The sequence below is a fragment of the Balaenoptera borealis genome (genome assembly GCF_965194805.1).
Source record: "Balaenoptera borealis genome assembly, chromosome: 1".
Classification (NCBI taxonomy): Eukaryota; Metazoa; Chordata; class Mammalia; order Artiodactyla; family Balaenopteridae; genus Balaenoptera; species Balaenoptera borealis.
Window position 1 is genome coordinate 82,691,679 of NC_138860.1, and position 25,591 is coordinate 82,717,269.

At 38.1% G+C, this 25,591-nt stretch overlaps 1 protein-coding gene across 1 annotated transcript in view; it reads left to right on the top strand.

Moving 5' to 3' along the window:
* Positions 1-86: 86 nt before the first annotated feature.
* Positions 87-25,591, top strand: part of NUP210L (nucleoporin 210 like) — a 77,032-nt gene continuing 51,527 nt past the window's right edge. Inside the window, exons 1-10 of the mRNA XM_082343769.1 lie at positions 87-1,158; positions 2,674-2,810; positions 8,355-8,486; positions 9,358-9,451; positions 10,006-10,156; positions 11,767-11,899; positions 12,800-12,958; positions 17,562-17,630; positions 18,244-18,350; positions 19,014-19,154. Of these exons, the coding sequence (XP_082199895.1) occupies positions 962-1,158; positions 2,674-2,810; positions 8,355-8,486; positions 9,358-9,451; positions 10,006-10,156; positions 11,767-11,899; positions 12,800-12,958; positions 17,562-17,630; positions 18,244-18,350; positions 19,014-19,154 (1,320 nt within the window). The 5' untranslated portion in view covers positions 87-961. The remainder of the gene's footprint in view (positions 1,159-2,673; positions 2,811-8,354; positions 8,487-9,357; positions 9,452-10,005; positions 10,157-11,766; positions 11,900-12,799; positions 12,959-17,561; positions 17,631-18,243; positions 18,351-19,013; positions 19,155-25,591) is intronic.

Here is a 25,591-nt window from a genome sequence, read left to right on the forward strand (position 1 = left end):
GGTGACCAAAACTCGGGTCAGAACTCAGCTCTCAGATCCCTAGTTGTGTGTTCTGATGTCAGTCATTTAGTTTCATTATCTGTAAAATAAAGATAATATGTATTGTTAGGGTAAATATGAAGACTAGAAATATTTATGTGCCAGACCTTTTATAGGTTACTTAACACTGGCATCTTCAGGGTGAGCTATACATTTCCTTTACAACTGTATTGATTCTTTCTTATAAATCTGGATTTATTAGGCTCTGCTCCCTAAACAACTTCAACAATATATGACACGGATTACATACTCCTATACTTTTGTGGTTTTAGTAAACCGTCCTGAGACAGCCTTCGAGCTGATACTCTGTTGGATATTTGGAGAAAACAAGTTAATTTAACAAGAGGTGCTCTCAGAGTATTTGCTTACAGACAGGCAGCGTGAGTGGATAGCTTTCTAAGCTGCCTGTGAGACGCCAGTGCCTGGCATTTCCTGCACTCTGGCCTTGAGGCTGGACGTGAAACTGACGTCCTAGTAAAAATGACACAGCTTCCTTGACAAAGTCCAGCTGTTTATACTAGAGACTGGAAAATTTTTTCCGTTTATATGTACGGGCCGATGCTGACTGGAAATTATTGCCCAAAAAAAGGGGGGGGGGCGTTGCTCTAGGAACCAAACACGTAGTAGGCAACAGAAGGAGAGATTTAGCTGGGAGAGATTATTTTTTTAGACTGTTCTGCTTGTTCTTTACTATTAAAAAAATCTGCCACTCAATATTTAAGAAAGTAGCCCTTTAAGTGGGTAGCTGGGTCTGTGCACTAAAGTTTCCATAACGCCTTGCTGGAGCGCTTCCTAAAAACATTCCCATAATTCCCCGCAGAACGAGGGCCCGCCTCCTGCTGACGTCACGCCTGCGGATTGGCTGACGTTGGGGCTGAGGGCGCGGCTGTAGTTGAGCGGGAACCGAGAGCTGGCAGTTGCCATGAAGGCAGTTGGATCACCCGGGACCCGAAGCGACGGGCTGTTCTGCTTGCCTTTGCAGCGCCTCCTGTTGCTGCTTCTCGTTTTGCTTGGAACCCTGGCCAACAAACTTAACGTGCCACAGGTGTTGCTGCCCTTTGGCCGGGAGCCAGGCCGGGTTCCTTTTCTGCTGGAGGCGCAGCGGGGCTGCTACACTTGGTGAGGGGTGGAGGGTCACGAGGGTATGCACCCCCCACGCCACCCAGGAAGAATGGGAGGGGTTCCTCAACCGAAGACGCCACAGGAATGCTTTGCGGTCACTCGGCCTGAAGAGCCCCTTGCCCGTAGGGGCTGGGGGTGGGGTGTCAGTGGGAGTGCAGTGGCCAGCCCTTCTGAAGTGGCCTGTCCTCGTTGTGTGGGATGTCTTCAGCTTATGTGTGGGACCTTATATGAGCACTTAGGGTGTGAGACTGGCCTTCTTATTGTGTGTTGGGAGGGGTAGTCACTGTGTGAACAGCTATCAGGGCACAAGGAGGCCCTGTGTTGGAGGCCTCAGGCATTGATGGCTACCCAATGCGAAGAACTTTCAGTGTAAACAGCTAGAGAGGGAGTTCCCAAGGTGTGAGGAAATTTACCGAGGGGATAGAGAGGCTTAGGTTGTGAGTTCTCTACAAACTAAATAAGGTGGGGTTTTCAGTGTAAAAACACAACTAATTATTGCATACTTAACTAAGCACTTTGCATGTGTTAACTCATTTGGTTTTTACAGTCTTATGAAGCATTATTATTCCCATTTTACAGATGAGTGAATTGAGGCATAAACACCATGAAGTATAAACTTCTTGTAATATGAGAAGATGTATTTTGGGTGGAGATGAGATCTGCCTGTAATATTATAAGTTCCCCCCCTTATATGAGAGTACTCTCAAGGTGTACAGTCAACTTTGGGGTAATCAACTCTGGGGGGATGACTTTCTGACTGGGGGTGGAAAGACATGATTTTCTGGTGTGAGAGGACCCAAACATAGGTGGTGTGGTTTCCTAAGGTGTGAGGGAACCTAACGGAAGTGGGTTCCAAAGTATCAGAGGGCTCATCCTAATTGGAGTAGATTTCCCTTTACCATCACTTAAGAGAAGCACTAAGGTTTGTCCAGAGTATAAGAAGTTCGCCTCGCATTTTATGAGGAAGTACAAGGGAATCAGGCTTATATGATGATCCCATGTGATTTATTTCCTTACTGAGGATGATGGAAGGCATGAATCTTGCATTGAAAGCCATTCCTTCCATCCATCTAAAAATATTAATGGTTTTTTAAATTGTATTTTGAGTTGGACTCACACCTCATAATTTGGGCAACATTTCCACCTTAGATAGCAGCAGCCCAATTTCTAGGATCGGAGGAAATTCATTCCTCAGAGTGTGAGAAGCCAGGTCTCTCATTTTTGGAAAAACAACATCAATCCTATTTTTACATACTGAGGGAAGAAAGTAAAAATCTTATTTTTAAATACTGAGGGAGGAATGTAACTTGGCACAAGGGATCACTGGAAAATGTTCTGATCAGTCTCTCCCACTTAAATCTTGTGTCCCTAAGCAATGTTTCTACTTTAAAGAATCATTTAAATACACCTGGTAGTATGTAACATGGAAAAACTATAGGAATCTATGTTATACCAAAAGTTAATTTTAACCCACATTCTTATTTCATACTCTTAAGTGTTTTATTCTGGCAGGCATTCCACCCATCATGATGCAGTAACTGTTGAGCCTTTATATGAAAATGGCACCTTATGTTCCCAAAAAGCTGTGCTCATTGCTGAATCTACCCAACCAATACGCCTCAGCAGTATTATTCTTGCTCGAGAGATAGGTATGTTGAGACAAAACACACTATGTAACAGTTCATCGAGAGTAGAATAATCTGATATCTTTTATAGATGGTTAACAGAGACGGTGTTGGCTTCAAATGATAAGAGGTAAAAAAAGGATTCCTGCAATTGTGGCATCCTATTCTGTGATTTTTTTTTTTCTTTTTTTTTCTTTTTTTTGGTACATCCAGCCCCTGGCATGGTGCCTGATACAGAGTGGAAACTCTGGTTGTTTGAATCAATGATGAAAGGAAGGAACTATTTATCAGAACTAGCTTGGGTGTTAAGGTCTGAGGTTGGTCTTGAGTGAGGCAAAAGGCAGTATAAAAACTAGTACTTCTCAAAGTGTCATCTATGAATCTAGCATCTGCATCATCAGCATCACCTGGGACCTTTTTAGAAATGTAAATTCTCAGGTCCCACCTTAGATCTGCTGTAACAGAATCTCTGGCGTGAACCCAGGGATCTGTATTTTTAACAAGCTCTCCAGGTGATTCTCATACAGACTAAAGTTTGGGAAGCACTGCACTAGTCTATTTTAGACCAGAGCAGCTTAAGAAATGTTAATTGTGGGACTTCCCTGGTGGCACAGTGGTTGGGAATCCGCCTGCCAATGCAGGGGACACGGGTTCGAGCCCTGGTGCAGGAAGATCCACACATGCCGCGGAGCAACTAAGCCCGTGGGCCACAACTACTGAGCCTGCGCTCTAGAGCCCGTGAGCCACGACTACTGAACCCGTGTACCACAACTACTGAAGCCCAAGCGCCTAGAGCCTGTGCTCCACAACAAGAGAAGCCACCGCAATGAGAAGCCCGCACACCACAGTGAAGAGTAGCTCCCGCTCGCCGCAACTAGAGAAAGCCCGCGCGCCACAACGAAGACCCAATGCAGCCAAAAAATAAATAAATTAATTAAATAAAATAAAATTTAAAAAAGAGAAATGCTATTTGTATCCAAAATCAGAGCAGGGCTCTTTGTATACCTGAGTTTCTGGCACTTGATATTGTCATATTGATAGGCCAGAAATATCTGTATGGCTTTTATTTTTATTTACTTATTTTTTTCATTTATTTATCTTTGGCTGCATCGGGTCTTCATTGCTGTGCGTGGGCTTTCTCTAGTTGCGTCGAGCAGGGGCTACTCTTTGTTGCGGTGGGCAGGCTTCTCACTGTGGTGGCTTCTCTTGTTGCGGAGCACGGGCTCTAGGCTCATGGTCTTCAGTAGTTTCAGCACGGGGGCTCAGTAGTTGTGGTGCACGGGCTTAGTTGCTCTGCGGCATGTGGCATCTTCCTGGACCAGGGATTGAACCCATGTCCCCTGCGTTGGCAGGCGGATTCTCACCCACTGTGCCACCAGGGAAGTCCCAATGTATGGCTTTTAAATATTTTGATAAGTTATATATCTATACTATATTCTTAAAGATAAATTCAAGATGTTTGGTATACCATATTTCTCATTATTGAAGATGCCATCTATTGTAAAGCTATTTTTAATGTACCACTAAGAAAGAACAACATTGCCAACTAAACTATGCTTTTCTTCACTTAGAATTTTTACTTTATACCTACTGAAGAACTCTTTGACTTAGATGGTTATTTTTATTATGTATCACTCTCATGCCTAATAAAAAGGAAAATATAAATAAAATTAAGTGGTTAAAATATTCCGAAGACAAATTTAACATTTTGCCTCATCTGAATCACTTTTTGACTGGGAATCATCAGTGTCTGTGTTTATCCCCACAACATCGTCCTTTGTGCCATCGAGACTGTTAGTGACATAGCATTTCTTAAAAGAATCAATTAAAACCAAAACCACCTAAAAGGTATTAGTATTGGGCTCATAAGTTGGCTTTGCAATTATATAGAGCTGGTCTGTTTTTGTCTCCAGCTTTGAAAAGGTTCCTACCACATCTGAGTCACCACCTTTCCCACCCTGTCTCTTTAACCATTTGGTTCCAAGGGAAAAAGAGTGCTCCGCCATTGTTCACCATGTTTTCTTCCAACCACTAATACCCATTCTGCAAGTTTGATGTTGGCCCTTTTAAAGTTCTCACATATGCAGTCAGTGACAACTATGTCATGACTGCTGCCTGGCTGACAATTCTAAGATGTCATCAGTTATAAAATCCCAATTTCAGAGATGTTAAAATGTCATAAAAATGAGTGTCTTAGAATCAATGAAATATGAGATCTCAAAGTGAGAATCTTTGAGGACCATATCATGCAGGGCAGCTACAATAGATAGAGAAGGATACCAAGGTCAGGAAAAAAGCATTGCTTTGGTCACATATGCTATTTTTAATGTAATTACTCTTAACTACATGAATTCATTCTGATATTGAAAGATTCATTCACACAATTGCTAGGGAAAATGTCAAATCTGGCTCTCAGCTTTGATTCATCTGACTTGTAAATATTCCAAAGTTAAGTATCTTTCAAATCAACTTTCCCAATTTTGCTATTAATACAATTGTGTACATAGGTGATGGAGACTCCCAGTAATGAATGGCAGTCTTGGTGTCCTACCAGGTGCATTCTCATCTGAATGGGAACTGGTACTGTGAAACGGGAGGTGGGGGAAGGGACATTTTGAAAGGGAAGAGCATGCTTTAAGAGAAACTGTTCATTTGTTTGACAAATATTTATTGAATTGCCTACTAACTATAAGGCTTCTGTAAGGGTTAAATGATTTAAGCACTCCATTGGTGTTTAGGTGCTTAGGATTTTGTTTATGATGTTTTTGGTGATAGTGTAGTAAAGAAAATTAGCGGTTATGACAGAGAAAATGGATAGAGGTGAGAGACAAGTTGGGCATATTCTATTTGGTAAGAGTACCAGATTTCTTTTGATTTTTTGTTTGTTTTGTTTTGACTAGGTGTTACCTCCCTTTGGTAAAATCTTTAAAGAATATAAAAGGTTATAAAAATATATATATAAAAGTTTATATAGTTAAAAGTAAATCTCTAATCTCATTTCTCCAAGAGACAACCACTTTTCTGTATCCTTCCAGCGATAGTCTATGAATATATGAATATGTCTCTTTGTAGTGGGATATCTAGATTTTCAACCTTAGGTACAGGACAGGTAGAGGAGTTTGGAGACGAGGGTATAATTTTAGGTAAAAAAGCTCACATGGAGGATGAAGAAAGGGTTTGGACAACTGGATGATTTCGGTGGAGAGAGTAGAATGGGGTGATCAGTACATTTTGCACTGTGCTCAGCATGTGGTTAACGTTCAGTAAATACTTATTATTTGCTGCAGTGGGTTGTAATCATAAAATCAAGAGGAGTTGATTTGGAAGCTAGGATAAATATGAGAATCAGGGCAGAAATATTTGTTATTTCTGCTCCCTCTGTTTTGCCTCTGGCACTGCATCCCTTTGGTTCTCTCAGTCTTAGCTTCATTCTCTTATTTTTTTCTCCTTCCTTCTTCTTCTTCCTGGATCACCTCTCCTCTTCTCTGCCTCATAAATTTTTCTTTATTACCTCATTACTGTATGAACCTGAAGTAATATGGACATGTAAATAAGAATATTCATTATATTATTTACTGAAGTTATTTGTTTCTTTTTATCTTTAAAAGCAGGTAAGTTAAATGTTTGATATTTCTCCTAATCACTCTAAATTTACTTATAAATCATACAAGGTAATTTTTTTTTCTTTATGGTCAATGGCCCTATATTGAAAAGCTTTCTGCTACTGAAGTAGTCAGATGGATAGGCATTATGTACACAAGGTTTTTCATATTATTTATGTAAGGTCACAGCTGCTTCACATTTCTCCAGAGAAGATAAGAATTTAATTTCACATTTAATTGATGCTATATTATCCAATGCCTGATTATCTAGTGTATATTATTTAAGCTCACCCTTCTTTCCTTCCTTTGCCATCCCTGGAAGACTTCCTTAATGGTATATTCTACTAGCAGATTCTGTGAGATTTCAACTTCTCTTGGTTCTTGTCCATAGGTCTCATATCTTGGTCTTCAATTCTTTTAATTTCAGGTTCTGTTCTTCAGTTAAATTTTTTTTTTTTAATTAAGTGATTTATTTATTTATTTATTTTTGGCTGTGTGGGGTCTTCATTGCTGCACACGGGCTTTCTCTAGTTGTGGTGAGAGGGGGCCACTCTTCGTTGCAGTGTGTGGACTTCTCATTGCAGTGGCTTCTCTTGTTGCGGAGCACGGGGTCTAGGCGCGCAGGCTTCAGTAGTTGTGGCTCACAGGCTTAGTTGCTCCTCAGCATGTGGGATCTTCCCAGACTAGGGCTCGAACCCGTGTCCCCTGCATTGGCAGGTGGATTCTTAACCACTGGGCCACCAGGGAAGCCCCTGATTCTCAGGCTTTTTAATCTCACGGTCCAGAGGAAAAAAAAAAAATTGAAAGAAAGTGAGAGAGAAAAATTTATGGGCAGGCAGGACTGACATATGGTTGCCACCCTCTTACTTTCCTAAATAAATATATTTTAAAAATCTACTCTTACCATAAGTTCATTAAAAAAATTTTTTTAACACTTCAGAAGTAATATACAGGGCTTCCCTGGTGGCGCAGTGGTTGAGAGTCCGCCTGCCAATGCAGGGGACGCGGGTTCGAGCCCTGGTCCGGGAAGATCCCACATGCCATGGAGCAGCTAAGCCCGTGTGCCACAACTGCTGAGCCTGTGCGTCTGGAGCCTGTGTTGCGCAACAAGAGAGGCCACAATAGTGAGAGGCCCGTGCACCGCGATGAAGAGTGGCCCCCGCTCGCCGCAACTAGAGAAAGCCCTCGCACAGAAACGAAGACCCAACACAGCCAAAAATAAATAAATTAATTAATTAAATTAAAAAAAAAAAAGTAATATACAGGGACTTCCCTGGTGGTGCAGTGGTTAAGAATTCGCCTGCCAATGCAGGGGACACGGGTTGGAGCCCTGGTCCGGGAAGATCCCACATGCCATGGAGCAGCTAAGCCCGTGTGCCACAACTACTGAGCCTGCGCTCTAGAGCCCACGAGCCACAACTACTGAGCCCACGTGCCACAACTACTGAAGCCTGCGTGCCTAGAGCCCATGCTCGGCAACAAGAGAAGCCACTGTGATGAGAAGCCCGCGCACAGCAGCGAAGAGTAGCCCCGGCTCACCGCAACTAGGAAAAGCCCGCAGGCAGCAGCAAAGACCCAACACGGCTAAAAATGAACGAATGAAAGAATGAATGAATGAATGAATTAATTTTTTAAAAAGTAATATAGAATGTAAGAATAAAGTATATTCCTTTGAAGTGAATATATTTAATTTTATTACTGTTTTAAAATTCTTATTTTTCTCATTTTTCCATGGATGAATGAAAACATCATTATAGATCAGTGTTTGGGAATCACTAGTCTAGTGTCTCTTTTTGTAAACAGATGCTTTTATATTTTGTTGCTATGCTGTTTTCTTCCACAGGTTGAAAGGAACTGTTACAGCCTTTCTTTTTCTTAGTATTTAGAATAAGCTCCTGAGTGTATGAGACATTTAAAAGATTCATGACCTGTTGAACTAAATTCTCAGTTTTGGGGTTCATTGTAGTGACTGACCATGAACTGCGCTGTGATGTTAAGGTTGATGTGATAGACAGCATTGAAATTATATCTCGAACCCGGGAACTCTATGTAGATGATTCACCACTGGAACTGATGGTGAGGGCATTGGATGCTGAAGGTAAAGAATGTCAAAGGATTCAACAAAATTACATAGAATAAACACCTTTGTGTTTAGCATTTGGAAACAGCAATTTGAGAGATAAAAGTAGATTGGAAATAATATTTATTTTCTCATATGAAGTTCATGTGCATGAGGAATTAATAATTCTGAGTATGGTTTGATGTATTAGCTACATACTTTCATTAAAATTTCCTAATTAAAATCCAGATTCTGCCACTGAGTTTTAATGGTCCCTAGATCAACAATTAAGAACATTTTTTGGAATTTATTTTTAGCTCTGTTTTGATCAGTCTACTTTCTATAGGCCAGGAAAATTAAATGTAAACCCGTGAAAAAGTTTTATAATTTTATCTTTCTTGAGACTGATTTTACATGCTTTTAATATACTATATTAATGTAATATGTAAAAAAAAGAACATTTAAATGCATTGCTTCTTTCTTTGTAAACTAGTAAAGAGTGATTTTCTAAATCTGAAAAATTAACGTATTAGAAATATTCAACTCTAGTTTTTATAAAAATTTTTATTGAAGGGATCAGGATTTAGAGATACCTGTCAACCCTGAGGTAGACTATAAGGTGGCCTTTATGTCGAAAGGAACAGAAAGAGTGCCATAATTTTGTCAACCAGAATTTAATCAGCTTGAGTCCTTTTCACTTTTAGAAGGCTTATACGACAACAGTACTTACATTGTTTGTATAGGGGTCTTCCTGGTATTTGTGTTTTAATTCATTAATGATAGTGTTTCTATTTGTTAATGAAAGAAGCCTAAAAATAATTTTCTAGTTAGGTTTCCCTTTCTTGTTAAAGATACCTGAATATTTTTGAATATGTGATTCTGTCTTGTCTGCTTTTGGCTTGCTCTACAGGAAATACTTTTAGTAGTTTGGCAGGGATGATGTTTGAGTGGAGCATTGCCCAGGAAAATGAAACAGCAAGAGAAGAACTGTCTAGCAAAATTAGGTAACCTTGAAATCAAACATAACCATCTGACTTTGAAGGAGACATCTGCCTTTGGGTACCACACTGAACAGCAATCATTTGTGTGGGCTTTGATAATCTTTCTATCTGGAACTTTTTGGAACAGATAAATTTATCAGGGGGAAATGTCTTTGGTAGAATGACATATGGCATGGATTTAGGTACCTTTATGATAGTTTAATTTGAGCCACTGCAGAGGAGTTCATGAGCTCAGGACTGTACAATTATTTGTCAGGTGTATCTTCTGCCAGTTTTATTGTTCAAGCTATCTACGCATGCCGAAATACAGTGAGCAGATAATAGTATGAAATTTTGTCTTCAGTACCAAGTAACAGCTCTCAGACAATACAGGTTTTAGTCCTACAACAGTTTTAGCCAGAAGCATATTAAGTACTTTTCTTCTATCTAGTCCTTGTGGAAATTTAAAACTTTTGACACTATATAGACATTGAAGAGATTATGTTTAAAGTCTCTCAGAGCCTTTTGGAAGAAGACTCATTAATTTACTAGAAACAAACCTTATTTTATCTCTTTAGGATTTTGAAATACTCTGAAGCAGAATATTCTCCCCCTGTGTATATAGCTGAGATGGAAAAGGAAGAGAAACAAGGAGATATGATTTTGGTGTCTGGGATTAGAACTGGTGCTGCTGTTGTAAAAGTTCGAATTTCTGAACCATTCTATAAGGTAAAATGTTTGTGCTATAAAGTTTCATTTAATAGTCTTGCCTATGGAATATATAGTTTTTATGTTTTTCTTAGTAGAAGCCCTCTAACCTGATATGATTTGGGCCAATTGAAAAAGTCATTTGAAATGGATAAACGTTTTTTAAAAACTTGTCTTCCTTAAACATGTTATTACCCAATTACAACTGACATTTTCTCTTAAAACAGGTAACTGCATTTTATTCACCAATCCTTTGAAGTGTAGGTCCAAGAACTTTGGCTGTGAGTTCACTGGTTAGAAATATACATACTCGTTCTTGCATAAATTACAGCTTCTAGTTTATTTTTTTTTCATTTTTCATTTTATTTTATGGTCAAGTGAAAAATTACACATGTGTGAAACAATTTGAGTGCAGGATTCTATATTTTTCAAGGATTTTTCCCCAGTCTTTTACATTTCTCACCTATACCTAATTTGATAGCAGTACATTTTAGCAGCTTACCTTTAACTTCTTTTCAAAACATTTAAATTTTTATAGAAACAACAACTCTTTTCATATAATGGTTTTTTAATGTAATTATAATTAAAAGTGCAACTGACATAAACAGGGTTGGGAAAAACAAATGTCTTTTGGTAAGCATTTAATTCAAGTGGCAGGAATGTGTGTGGACATCTAGAGAGCAGCCTATTAACCTCGTATTGGGTAAGCCTTCACAAGAATCAATATGTTCAACAAGGGATATAGAGTAACTTAATCTAATTCAGTTCGCTGGAATTTGGTTAAAAGAGTTTCCATGGCATACCGTTAAGTCTTACCTTTTCCCATTTTAGCATAGTGCCTTTTTATTTACCTACTCTTCTCCTTTAGAAAGCTTGTCATTTTCTATGCTTTGTTTGAGTGACTTAGAAAGTTAATATAGTATTAATATTCATGATCACTTTTTTTTTTAACATCTTTATTGGAGTATGATTGCTTTACAATGGTGTGTTAGTTTCTGCTTTATAACAAAGTGAATCAGTTATACATATACATATGTTCCCATATCTCTTCCCTCTTGCGTCTTCCTCCCTCCCACCCTCCCTATCCCACCCCTCTAGGTGGTCACAAAGCACCGAGCTGACATGATCACTTTTTAAAAATTAATTAATTAATTTATTTCTGGCTGTGTTTGGTCTTTGTTGCTGTGCGCGGGATTTCTCTAGTTGCTGCAAGCGGGGGCTACTCTTCCTTGCGCTGCTCGGGCTTCTCATCGCGGTGGCTTCTCTTGTTGCGGAGCACGGGCTCTAGGTGCGCGGGCTTCTGTAGTTGTGGCTTGCGGGCTCTAGAGCACAGGTTCAGTAGTTGTAGCGCACAGGCTTAGTTGCTCCGCAGCATGTGGCATCTTCCCAGACCAGGGCTCGAACCCGTGTCCCCTGCATTGGCAGGCAGATTCTTAACCACTGCGCCACCAGGGAAGTCCCATGATCACTTTTTAAGGCTAACTGAAATTATGATCTGTGATTAGGAAAGCATTTTTTAAATCTTGATAAAATATTTTAGAAGAAACTTATTAAAAGTAAACTTTAACGAGGAAGATGACCTTGAGGATTTTGCCTATGGAAACTTTGTGTTTTTTTCCTTCTTCTTTTAGAAAGTGGCAGCAGCATTGATACGTCTGCTTGTTTTGGAGAATGTATTTCTTATACCATCCCATGATATTTATCTCTTAGTAGGAGCATATATTAAATATCGAGTTGCAAAAATGGTTCAGGGAAGAATGACAGGTAAATATCTTATCTTTTCCTAAGACTAACATTTCCCAAATTCTTTCTGCTGACAAGAGAAGCAACTCCACATTATGTATGCAAAATACTACTTTCTGTCTTTAGATTTTGTGATAAAGTACAGTTTACCCTTGAACAACACGGGTTTGAACTGTGCAGGTCCACTTATACACGGATTTTTTTCAATAAATACTATAGTACTACACGATGCGTGGTTGGCTGAGTGCACGAGTGCAGAACTGGGGTTACGGAGGGTTGACTAAATATGCGGATTTTCAACTGCATGATGGTCAGGGGGTGGGGGGTGGTGTCAGTTCCTCTAACCCCTGCATTGTTCAAAGATCAACTATATTCCTCAATTGCTGTACGTGAGCTAATACTGAGCAGAGATAGTCTCCATGTCTTAAACAGGCTAATGCTGCTTAGCTTCAGTGCCCATAGACATCTGAATTGTCTATTAAAACAACAACCAAAAGTTTACTAGCTTTTATAGGGCAAGTGAAGAAACTTTACCAGAAGGGACTTGAATGATCTTTGCAAAAGGTGTTTATTGAGAAACTCAGTTCATTAACTAAAAAACTGAATACTCTATTGACCCCCAAAGTCCCACTGAGTTTATAAAGTGTGCATTTGCTCCATTAACATTAGTCCTTTAACTTTAGTGGGGATCCCTCCTCCTACTCTCAGTTCACTGAGTTTTAAGAATATAAGCAATACCAACAATAAACTCATATAGCATTCTCCTCAAAATGGCTACATGTAGAAATTCATCATAGTGAGGGAAATTAAAAGCAGACTGTACTCTTATTTAGACCTGCTTCCTCTTATAATCCAACAATACACCATTGTCCGTTGGAATGGCTGCCCTCGTTACATTTATGTATCTTTCATGTCTTACAGAGGTGAAATTTCCCCTGGAACATTATACACTGGAATTGCAAAACCACAGAGTTTCACGTAATGTGTCTCTTTCTGGAAAAGTGGCTTTACTGGATGAGAAAACAGCCATGGTGACTGCTGTCCAACTGGGCCACGCTAACCTTGTCTTTATCCATAAAAGTATCCTTTTGCTCAAGTTTTCACTGCCAATCTATATTTCCTTGAGCATGCTATACATGTTCCTTGGTAAAATAATTAGTTAAGCATGATTATAATACTACTACATTTATTTTCTATAGGTTCTATTTTTAACAAAGCACTATAAATTATTATTGTCATAATTTCTAACAAAGGGTAGGTACAGAAGAGTAGTTGGAACTTGGAATCTGTTGACTTCAGACCTTATGTGCAACCTCAATCAAATTATAAATAGGAGACTGGGGAAAACAGTTTGGAGGAACTTGTGTAAATGTTATTTAATTTGTTCTTTCCTGTTTTCACATGAATAATTGAGAAAAGATGGTATTGTCTGAAGTGGCTACTTAATTAATATTTGTTAAATTGAGAGTAATTTTTAAAAGTTCACTAAACTTGGGCTTCCCTGGTGGCGCAGTGGTTAAGAATCCACCTGCCAATGCAGGGGACACGGGTCTGAGCCCTGGTCCGGGAAGATCCCACATGCCGTGGACCAACTAAGCCTGGGTGCCACAACTACTGAGCCTGCTCTCTAGAGCCCGCAAGCCACAACTACAGAGCCCGTGTGCCACAACTACTGAAGCCCGCATGCCTAAAGCCTGTGCTCCACAACAAGAGAAGCCACCTCAATGAGAAGCCCGTGCACCACAACAAAAAGCAGCCCCCACTCAACACAACTAAAGAAAGCCCACGTGCAGTAACGAAGACCCAGTGCAGCTAAAAATAAATAAATAAATAAATTTTTAAAAACGTCACTAAACCTGCTCTGTAAGGTTGAACAAAGAGAGATACATAAAGCTCTACTATAGTCAATGAAAACAAAACAGTATAAAGATTAAAATTCTCAGAAAACTGAAATTTTCAGAAAATTCATAAAATTCTCAGTGTTTGATGCTGAAATATTTCCTATTTTTGAATCTTTGAATCTCAAATAAATTAATTTATTCAGCAAATATCTATTATATTTCTACTATATGTTCAACATTGCTCTAAGTGCTAAGCATACAGACTATTTTACTCAGGGTAGTTAGGGAAATCCTCTCTGATAAGGCCACATCAGAGCAATGAACCATACAGATATCTGGGTGAAAGAGCTCCAGGAAGAGGAAATAGCAATTGCAAAGGTTCTGAAGCAGAAGCATGTTTGGCATGTTTACAGAAGAGCAAGGAAGACACTGCTGCTGAGTGCAGAGAATAAGGGGAAAGTAGTAGAAGAGGTAATAGAGTAGGAGAGGGAGTAATTATGTAGGGCTTAGTAGGCTTAACTCTGAGTAAGAACCTATCAGTCTTGAAAGGTACAGTATTTCTTGTAGAATAGTATTTGTTAATTAGCTGGTTATATTATTTGTCTAAAACACTCAGGAGAGGTTTGGTTCAAAGTTGTTTGTTCTCTAGTCATTTTAAGGTGCCTAGGACATTTGTGAACAAATACAATAGTACCTACAAAATAAACTAAGACATTTGATATCTACTGAGCCCCAGTTGTGTGTCAGGCACTACGCTGAATTCCCCAGGCAGACTTATCATGATTTTTTTTTCATATTCTCAGTTCATATCATTATTTATTCCAAAGTAGTAACTATTAAGATACACTACATTTATCTCTTGACATGGATGGTGACTATTCATAGCTTGTTCCAGCACCTGCCTTAGGGTGGCTGGTGGTACCGTTGTTCATAGAGATGGGTACTATAAAAGAAGGAGCAGGTTTAAGGGAAAAGGAAACTAGTTTAGTTTTTCACATGTTAACTTGAAGTATCTGTGGGATAGATATCCAAGCAGAAATGCATCTGGAGGAGAAAGATTCAGGATGAAGACAGATATTTGAAAGTTATCAGTTTATAGCCAGGTGATTGTTGATGCTGATGTTGTAGACAAAATCACCCAGGGAGAATATACAGAGTGAGAGGAGAAGAGAGCTGAAGACAGAACTGTGGAATGTTAGCTTGTAAGGTTCATATGGAAGAGGAGGAACTTTAAGGAGGCCCAGAAAGAATGCTTAAAATGTAGTAGGAGGGGACTTCCCTGGTGGCGCAGTGGTTAAGAATCTGCCTGCCAATGCAGGGGACACGGGTTCGAGCCCTGGTCTGGGAAGATCCCACATGCCACAGAGCAACTGAGCCTGCGCTCTAGAGCCCATGAGCCACAACTACTGAGCCTGCAAGCCACAACTACTGAAGCCTGCATACTCTAGAGCCCACATGCCGCAACTACTGAGCCCGTGTGCCGCAACTACTGAAGCCCGCACACCTAGAGCCCATGCTCCACAACGAGAGAAGCCACTGCAATGAGAAGCCCGCGCACCACAACGAAGACTAGCCCCCGCTCACCACAACTAGAGAAAAGCCTGAGTGCAGCAACAAAGACCCAGCACAGCCAAAAATAAAAATTAAAAAAAAAAATTAATAACAACAAAAAAAGTATTAGGAGGGGGACTTCCCTAGTGGCACAGTGGATAAGACTCCATGCTCCCACTGCAGGGGGCCCGGGTTCAATCTCTGGTCAGGGAATTAGATCCCACATGCATGCCGCAACTAAGAGTTTGCATGCCACAACTAATGAGCCGCCTGCCACAACTAAGACCCAGCACAACCAAATAAATAAATAAAATATAAAAAGTAGTAGGAGGGACTTCTCTGGCGGTCCAGTGGTTAAGACTTCGCCTTCCAGTGCAGGGGGTGTGGGTTCTATCCCTGGTCGGGGAGCTAAGATCCCACGTGCCTCGCAGACAAAAAACCAAAACATAAAACAGAAGCAATATTGTAACAAATTCAATAAAGACTTTAAAAATGGTCCACATCAAAAAAATCTTAAAAAAAAAAAAAGTAGTAGGAAAACCAGGAGAGAGGTTTCATGATAACCAAATGAGGAATTTACAAAGAGAATGTTCCTCAGGTGAAATAGGCAGAGATAAAGACTAAGATAAAGACTGAAAGACTGTAGTAACCAGTAAGTCTTGGATCACTTTTTCAATAAAAACAGCTTGGCTTTAAAAAGAAGGAGGCAAAAAGGTAGAACTTTGAAAAAAGCATGAGAACTTTTTTAAGTTAAGAGAAACTTGAATATGTCTATAAGTTAAACAGAGAGATGGCAGACATATGGAAGAAAAGAAGGCAGTTGATGGAGTAAGATTTCTGAGGGGCAAGAGAAAATGAGATTCAGAACAGATGGAAGGTTTAGATGAAAGGAAGATATCTTATTCTGATAATGGAGGAATGAACTGGTGTAGAGACCTATCGAGATCCGTTTCCTTGTCTGTAAAAACGAAAGGAATAAAAAACAAACAAACAAACAAACAAACAAAACGAAAGGAATGATGTACTCCTGGATTCCTTCTAGCTCTTATATTTTATGAATACAGTACATATCAAAACCAAACCTACATTGGCACAGAGTTGCCTACAGTGTTTAAAAGATTTGCTCTAATGAATAGATAAAAAGTAATTTTAATTAGCATATCAATTGTATGTATATTAGTAGCTCATTTGGAGTACTGGGACAGCTTTAAAAGTTTGATCCCTGAAATAGATTAAATATTTTGCTTTCATTATCACTATAGATAATGTAGTGCTAAACTGTACCCTAGTGCATGACTGAATTAATAGAACTTCTAAATTAGTGTACTTTGAAATAATGAGTGTTTTCCGTTAAGTCGTTTCAGAAATATATTTCTCAGAGCAGAAATAATTTCTTCTTAGCTTTTGGATGTAGTATATTTTTGAGAGGAAAGTACGTTACTAATTAGATTGTGTATAGGCTAACAGAATAAATTTTTATTTCTGCTAAAATTTTTAAAAAATATTTACTTCTTTGGCTACGTCAGGTCTTAGTTGGGGAGCGCGGGCTCTTTGTTGCAGTGCAGGGGCTCCAGAGCGCATGGGCTCAGTAGTTGCGGCGACCTAGGCTTAGTTGCCCCGCAGCATGTGGGATCTTAGTTCCCTGACCAGGGATCGAACCTGAGTCCCCTGCATTGGAAGGTGGATTCTTAACCACTGGACCAACAGGGAAGTCTCCTGCTAAAATTTAATGAAAGGGAATAATGGGTAGTATGATGTGTGACCTAGAAGTATCTTTGCTGGCAAAGAGAAAACATTTTGGTATTAAAGAATTGCCACAGATAATAGAAAATCAACTAGTGATTTTTAAAACTGTCTGCAGAGCCCAAGGCAAGTTGCTGGGCTGGATGGCAAGTCATGCCTCTCCCTCCCTCTCCATCTACCACTGACCATTTCTTTAGCCAGGGCAATGCCACTTTGTCCTGCTTTCCATAATGGGCTCCTATGTAAGAATTTTGCAGGAGGAAAGAGTTCCACAGCTAAATGAATATTAAAAACATGGAGCATGATCTTTTTTCTCTCATTTCATCTTCCTCATATTTGAAATTCAAGAATACCTGATTCCTGTGATTGCTGAGCCCTCAGATTTTTCTCGGAATATACACATTTAAGTTTTGCTTTCCAGTGGATAATAAAAGATGATAGAATTTTTATTTGCTTTCATTTATGGGCTTATTTATTTATTTTTGGTAACTCATATTTCTCTTTTCACCCAACTGTAGCTCATACAATTTCCTTAAGCAAAAATTAAGATGTCCATATGCGATCTGTGTCTGGACTCCCAAATTGCACCATATATGTTGTAGAGCCTGGATTTTTAGGTATTTTTAGATAATAATTTTCAGAAAGCTGAATAGCTTAAAGTATTTCACTGAAATGAGTGCATTAAAGACTAGAGTGCTTCATTTTGAGACTTAACTAATTTCAAATTCAACCTTACTTGACATGTTTTCTCACATTGTTCTGGTTAAATGCTTTCTGCAAGAGTAAAGCATCTTGAAACAGATTGTTAAAAAACATGAAGCTCATGTAATACAACGTTGGGTTAGAAAAAGAGACTTTATACAAGGAAAAAAGAAACCTAATGTCCTTAAGCCATATGGAACAATGAATCTGACTGAAAGCAGCTGAAATCTTGCCTGACATATCAGAAATGAGCAAAATTGTGGATTTGGGGGTGGGGTGGCGTTTGTATACAGATATAAGTGAGAGTGTTTCCTTTATACCTGAGATGAGCTAAGTTAAGCCAGGATCTTTGGAACCCCAAATTATTATACAATTTTATAGAGGCAACTAAAGGATCTACTTTGGAAACCATCTCCATCTATTATTGAGTTTTGCTCTTTAAATGGCTTTTTAAAGTTTGTATTTTTTAATTCATTGTAGAAAAATGTTGGCCTCTTCTAATATTTTTGTTTCTTGATTTGTGTGCAGGTTTCACAGTCCAACCTGGAGACCGTTGGAGTCTAGAGGTGGGGCAGGTGTATGTTATTACAGTAGAAGTATTTGATAAAAGCAGCACAAAAGTCTATATTTCAGATGTGAGTCTCTCTTTTGTATTTTTCTAGCCCCTTTAAGGATAACTCCTTGAGTGGGCAGTCTTTCTGGCTAGGAAGACTTTTTTTCTTTTGCTTCCAGATTTTACCTTTGGAAATGCAAGTTACTACTTTATTATTATTATTATTAAATAGTTCTATCCTTGAGGAATGCTAAACCAGAAGTAAAAGATATAATCTGGTTAGAATTATAGAAGAGAGATGAAGTTGGCACCAATGATAACACTTTGGAGGGGATCCTCATTTTACAACTTCATTTCAGAGAATGGTCACCAGAATTTTACGGTGGTGAGAGTAATAGTGTGACCATTAAATGTGAAGTGTTGTAGTCACTCTCCAGTGTCCGTTATTTTTTTCCCCTGAGAACTGTCAATTTATGGAATAGCACAGATTACACTAAAATTTACATAAGCTTTGACTCTTCCTATTTTTGATTACTTGCCATTAATGGATCTTTCAAAAACTAGTACCATTTTAAAATGACATCTTTCCAACTTAGAATTTGGTGAGGGAGAGCAAAGATTTTGTTTTTGTTTCTTTAACCCCCAGAATTCATAGCCACACTTTTTTTTTAATGCTTTGGGATTAAGATGGCTTTAGGGAAAAAGCATGTCTTCAGGTTTGTGTTGATTTTGGGCTGATTTTCAGAATCTCAGGATTATGTACCAATTCCCAAGAGAGTATTTTGAAGAGCAGCTGACTACTGTGAATGGATCTTACAATGTAGTGAAAGCCCTGAAAGATGGTGTGGTCATGATAAATGCATCCCTGACTTCCATCATTTACCAGGTAGGAATTAAAAGGATGGTCTTTGAATCCTGAGAACACTGACTAGACTTGCCTGACTTGTTGATTTGCAAGCACATATATGGCATATCCCACCTTTATCTTTCACAGAATAAACTAATAAACAGTACACTTAGTAGTTTATACCTCTACAAATTTTCTGTTCCAATCTCTGTTAATGCATATATCTGCATTTGTGGTCATTGTGTATGTAGGTCATTTGAGGGTCCTTTAAAAATTATTTCATATGCACATTTCCTTGTGTCATCAGGTCCACATAGGAGTACTTTCTATTCTAAAAATCCAAAGGGTTAATATGCCAATTGTTCAACCATGCCACCAACTTTGAACTTTGCATTTTTAACAGTTTTTTTACTTTGTAAATGGCATAACTGTGTATCTTTGTACAATTTTTATTCCTTTTGGTTAATTTTCATATGGTATAATAACAGAAATGGAGTTATGAAGTAAAGGGATAAGGAATGAATCTGTTTCTAATGCCTCTAAAATGTGTAAGTATCTGATTTTTAACTGTCTGTCAAATTTGTTTCCCTCTCCCAAGCCTACTTTTTCTCCAGTGATCCTTTCGCCCAGCTGTTTAAGACAAAATCCCAAGAGTCACCCTTGACTCTGCCTTCTCCTTCACCTTCTACATTCAGTACATTAGTGAATGCCATGTCAGTTCTTCTAAATGTCTCTCAAACCCATTTCTTACTAGGTAAGGAAGACACTGCTGTCTTTCACCTAGACTTTCACAGTAGCTTCTAAACTGATATTCCGACCTCCAATATTGTCCGTGGCTAGAATGGTATTCCAAAAACTACAAAAATTATTATGTATTTACTATTTAAATTCCTTTGGTGGCTTCCCATTGATTTTAAGGTAAAGTTTAAACTTCTTAATGTAGTTTTATAGGACCCTCTATGACAGAGATCACAATCTGGTGGCCTGCAGACTATCTTGTTTGAAATCTTGTTTTTTATTTAGGTGTGTAAGTTTCTTTTTAATTGGGAAATTTCAAATAAAATCCAAGATTTCTGATTCTCTAGATTATATGAAAATCTGACAGTGATTAGCTGGAAGAGATAGTGGCTACAACATTTAGACTATACTTTTCAGCCTGCTGTGTTTCCTGCCATTCCCTGTTATTTTATATTCAGCTTAATAAACCTGTTTATAATATCTACCTGATACCTGTAGGCATTTGAGTTTGTGACTCTATATGATTGGCCCCTGACAACTTCTCCAACCTCAGGTCTTGTCACGCTTCCTCTCTTATGTTTCAGCCATACTGAACTTACAGTTTCTAAAAAATGTCTTGTTTCTTTTTGCCTCTATTTTATTTTCATTTTTTATAAACAAATGTAATTCCTTTTGTCTACAGCCCTTTCTCCCTACTCAATGCACAGGGCTAGCTTAACGTTGGTTCCTCAGGCATGTTTTCCCCTTTCATATGTTCTTAGAGCTCCCTGAACTTCTCAGATCAAAATATTCATCGTAGTTTATTGTTATTATTTGCTTCTTTCATCAGATTATAAACTTTAAGGCCAAAGATTATGCCTACTGTATTCACAGCTGTTGCCCTAACATCTGAGTGACTAAACATACAGTTGGTACAAATAAGTATTTGTTAAATGAACGAAGGTGTTTGGATTAGTTATGGTCAGGTATAGATCTATATTCAGTATTAAAATATATCCAGTTTTTTAACAATATTTAATACACAGTGATTTTTAAAATCCATTGTTATGGTATTTCTGACAGTTTGACCCTATTCTACAATTATTCTTCAATCCCACCAATCCTGCTTTTAAAAAATATTACGTTTTAAAATTTGAGCTCACCCTTACTCCTTTATTTATTTATTTATTTATTTTTGGCTGTGTTGGGTCTTCATTTTTGCATGTGGGCTTTTCTCTCTAGTGTGGTGAGCGGGGGCTACTCTTCGTTGAGGTGTGTGAGCTTCTCATTGCGGTGGCCTCTCTTGTTGCAGAGCACGGGCTCTAGGCGCGTGGGCTTCAGTACTTGTGGCACACAGGCTTAGTTGCTCTGCGGCATGTGGGATCTTCCCGGACCAGGGATCAAACCCGTGTCCCCTGCATTGGCAGGTGGATTCTCAACCACTGCGCCACCAGGGAAGCCCTGTAGATCACTTTTGAGAGTGTTGCCATCTTAACAATATTAAGTCTTCCAATACATGAACATGGGATGTCTTTCCATTTATTCAGGTTGTCTTTAATTTTTTTAAGCAATATTTTGTAGTCTTCAGTGTACAAGTCCTGTACCTCCTTGGTTGAATTTATTCCTAAGTAGTTTATTCTTTTTTGATGATATTGTAATGAATTTTTTTCTTAATTTACCTTTCTAGTTTGTTTATTACTAATGTATAGAAGTACAACTGATATTTATGTGTTGATCTGCTATGCTGCAACTTTGCTGAATTAGTTTATTAGCTCTAGTATTTTTCCTGGATTCTATAGGATCTTTCATATATAAGATCATATCACCTGCAAATAGTGATGATTTTGCTCCTCCCTTTCCCATTTTGATGCCTTTTATTTCATTTTCCTGCCTAATTTCTCTGGCTAGAACTTATAGTACAATATTGAATAAAAGTGGCAATAGTGGGCGTCCTTGTCTTGTTCTTGATCTTAGGGCAAAAACTGTCATTCTTTCACCATTGAGTATGATGTTAGCTGTGGAATTTTCGTATGTGGCCTTTATCATATCGAAGAAGTTCTTTTCCACTCCTGGTTGCTAAGTGTTTTTACTGTGAAAGGGTGTTGGATTTTTCTCAAATGTCTTTAAGCATATTTTTTTCTTTCATCCTACTAGTGTGGTATATTACATTGATTGACTTTTATATATTGTACTGCTTTTGAATTCCTGGGAAAAATCCCACTTGGTCATGGTGTACAATCCTATTAATATGCTGCTGGATTTGGTTTGCCGGTGTTTTCTTCAGGAGTTTTGTATTTATATTCTTAAAGGATACTGGTCTGTAGTTTTCTTTTTTTGTGATATCTTTGATTTTGGTATCAGGGCAAATGCTGGCCTCTTAGAATGAGTTAGGAAGAGTTCTCTCCTTTTTCTTTTTTTCTTCATCATCTTCTTCTTTTTTCTTTTTTTAAAGGTTTGAGAAGCATTGGTGTTAATTCTTCTTTAAATGTTTCTGAAAATTTACAACCGAAGCCATCTAGGCCTGGGCTTTTCTTTGCTGGGAAATTTTTGATTACTGATTCAATCTCTTTGCTTGCTATAGGTCTGGTCAAATTTTCTACTTCTACTGGGTCAGTTTTTTTAATTGATGTGCTTCTAGGAATTTGTCCATTTGATCTAGGTTGTCTAATTTGTTGGTGGACAATTGTTCATAGTATTCTCTTACAATCCTTTTTATTTCTGTAAAGTTGGTAGTAATGTCCCCACTTTCATTTCTGATTTTAGTAATTTGAGTATTCTCTCTTTTTTTTCTTAGTCACTCTAGCTAAACTCAATTTTGTTGATCGTTTTGAAGAACCAAATTTTGGTTTTGTTGATTTTGTGTACTGATTTTCTACTCTCAGTTTTTTAAATCATGGCTCTGATCTTTATTATGTCCTTCCTTCTGCTAGTTTTAGGTTTAGTTTGCTCTTCATTTTCTAGTTCCTTTAGCTATACAGTCAGATTATTGATTTGAGATTTTTCTTCTTCTTTTTTTGGTCACACTGTGCCCAGCTTACAGGATCTTAGTTCCCGGACCAGGGATTGAACCCGGGCCACGGCAGTGAAAGCACCAAGTCCTAACCACTGGACTGCCAGGGAACTCTGTCTTCTTTTTTAATACTGGTGTTTACAACTATAAGTTTTCCTCTGAGCATTGCTTTCACTGCATCCTGTAAGTTTTGGCATGTTGTATTTTTGTTTTCCTTCATCTCAGAATTTCCTAATGTTCCTTATGATTTCTTCTTTGACCCATTGGTTGTTTAGAAGGTTGTTTAATTTCCACATATTTGTGAATTGTCCAGTTTTCCCTATGTAAATTCTAGTTTTAGTTCATTTTGGTTGAAGAAGATACTTCATATGATTTCAGTGTTTTTAAATTTATTAAGACTTGTTTTGTGGCTTAACATATGGCCTATCCTGGAGAACGTTCCATGTGCACTTGAGAAGAATGAGCATTTTGTTGTTTTGGGGTGGACTATTCTGTATATGTCTGCTAGGTCTAGTTGGTTTATAGTGTTGGTCAAGTCCTCCATTTCCATATTGATCTTTTGTTCTGGTTGTTCTATCCATTATTGAAACTGAGGTATTAAAATCTTCAACTATTGTAAGACTGTCCGTTTCCCCCTTCAGTTTTGTCCATTTTTGCTTCATTTTGTGGGGGGCTCTTTTGTTAGGTAGGTATATGTTTATAATTGTTATATTGTCTTGATGAATTGACCCTTTTATCAATTTATAATGACCTTTGTCTCATGTAACAATTTTTTAAAATCTATTTGTTTGATGTTAATATAGACTGCTCCCCAACTCTCTTTTGGTAATTATTTGCATGGAATATACTTTTCCCTTCTTTCACTTTCATTCATGAAACTAACATGAATCTCTTATAGATAGCATATAATTGGATCATGTTCTTCTTTATCCATTCTGTCAATCTCTGCCTTTTAATTGGAGAGTTTAATTTATTTACATTTAAAATAGTTACTGATAAGGAAAGACTTCTGCTATTTTGGTATTTATGTGACTTTTTTTGGTAATTACTTCTTCCATTACTGACTTCTTTTGTGTTTAATTGATTTTTGTAGGTTCATGTCTTTTATCAAATTTGAGACATTTTCATCATTATCTCTTCAAATATTCTTTCAGCACCTTTCTTTCCCTACTTCTGGGACCCCTGTTTTGTATATATTGATTTACTTGATGTTCTCCACTGGTCTCTAAGGGTTGGTTATTTTTCTTCATTCTTTTTTCTTTTTGCTACTCTGAATAACTTCAATGGACCTCTCTTCAAGTTTGCTGATTCTTTCTTCTTCCAGCTCAAATATGCTGTGAAGGTCTTCTAGTGAAGTTTTCATTTCAGTTATTGTACTTTTAGCTTCAGAATATCTGTTTGATTCCTTTTTTATAATTTCTATCTCTTCATCGATATTCTCTGTTTGGTGAAACATTCTTCTGGAGTGATGTCCATCGTTTCCTTTAGCTCTTCGATTTAAAATCTTTGTTTAGTAAGTCCAATATCTGTGTTTCCTCAGAGATCAATTGTGTTAATTTCTTTTTTTTTCTATGAATGGGCCATATTTTCTTGTTTCTTTGCATGCCTTATAATTTTTTGTTGTTGAAAAGCTAACATTTTGATATTACAGTGGACCCTTGAACAACATAGGTTTGAATTGCACAGTTCCACTTATACATTTTTTCACTTTTAATACATACTACAATACAACATAATCCATGGTTGGTCTGCAAATGTGATACCATGGATATGGAGGGCTGACTGTAAAGTTATACATGGATTTTGACTGCACAGAGGGTTGGCACTCCTAAATCCCACATTGTTCAAAGGTCAACTGTATAATGTGGTAACTTTGGAAATCACATTCTTCCCTTTCCTCAGGGTGTGTTGTTATTGCTTGATGTGGGTTGTAGTTGCTTGTATGTTTAGTGAGTTTTCTAAACTATTTTTGAAGATTGTGTTATTTGTCATCTGTAGACTATAAAATCTCAATTACTTTAGCTTGTAGGCAGTTAGTGGTTTGACAAATAATTTCTTTAATGCCTTAAGTCACCTTTTTCTTGGGGCTTCCCTGGTGGTGCAGTGGTTAAGAATCTGCCTGCTAATGCAAGGGACATTGGTTTGAGCCCTTGTCCGGGAAGATCCCACATGCCTCAGAGCAACTAAGCCCACGTGCCACAGCTAGTGAGCCTGAGCTTTGGAGCCTGCGAGCCACAACTACTGAGCTCACGTGCCACAACTACTGAAGCTCTCGCACCTAGAGCCCGTGCTCTGCAACAAGAGAAGCCACCGCAATGAGAAGCCTGGGCACTGCAACAAAGAGTAGCCCCTGCTCCCTACAACTAGAGAAAGCGCATGTGCAGCAACGGAGACCCAACTCAGCCAAAAATAAATAAATAAATAAATAAAATTTAAATTAAAAAAAAATACATATATATATATATATGAAAAAAAAAGTCACCTTTTTCTTGATTCGGCATACATTTGGTTGCTGTAAACCTTTGAGTAGTTTTGAGTATTTTCCAAAGTTAATTCTGACTTTTTTTTTTTTTTTTTGCATTTCTATGGAGGGACAGGTTCTTGGAGTTCCCTACTTTGACACTTTTGCAGACATCTCCCACCTGCTGGTATTTTTTATTAGGATTTATGAGCGTGATATTTTTTCAACTTATTTAGGACTTTAAAATTTTCTTTCAGCAATGTCTTATAGTTTTCATCATACAGGTCT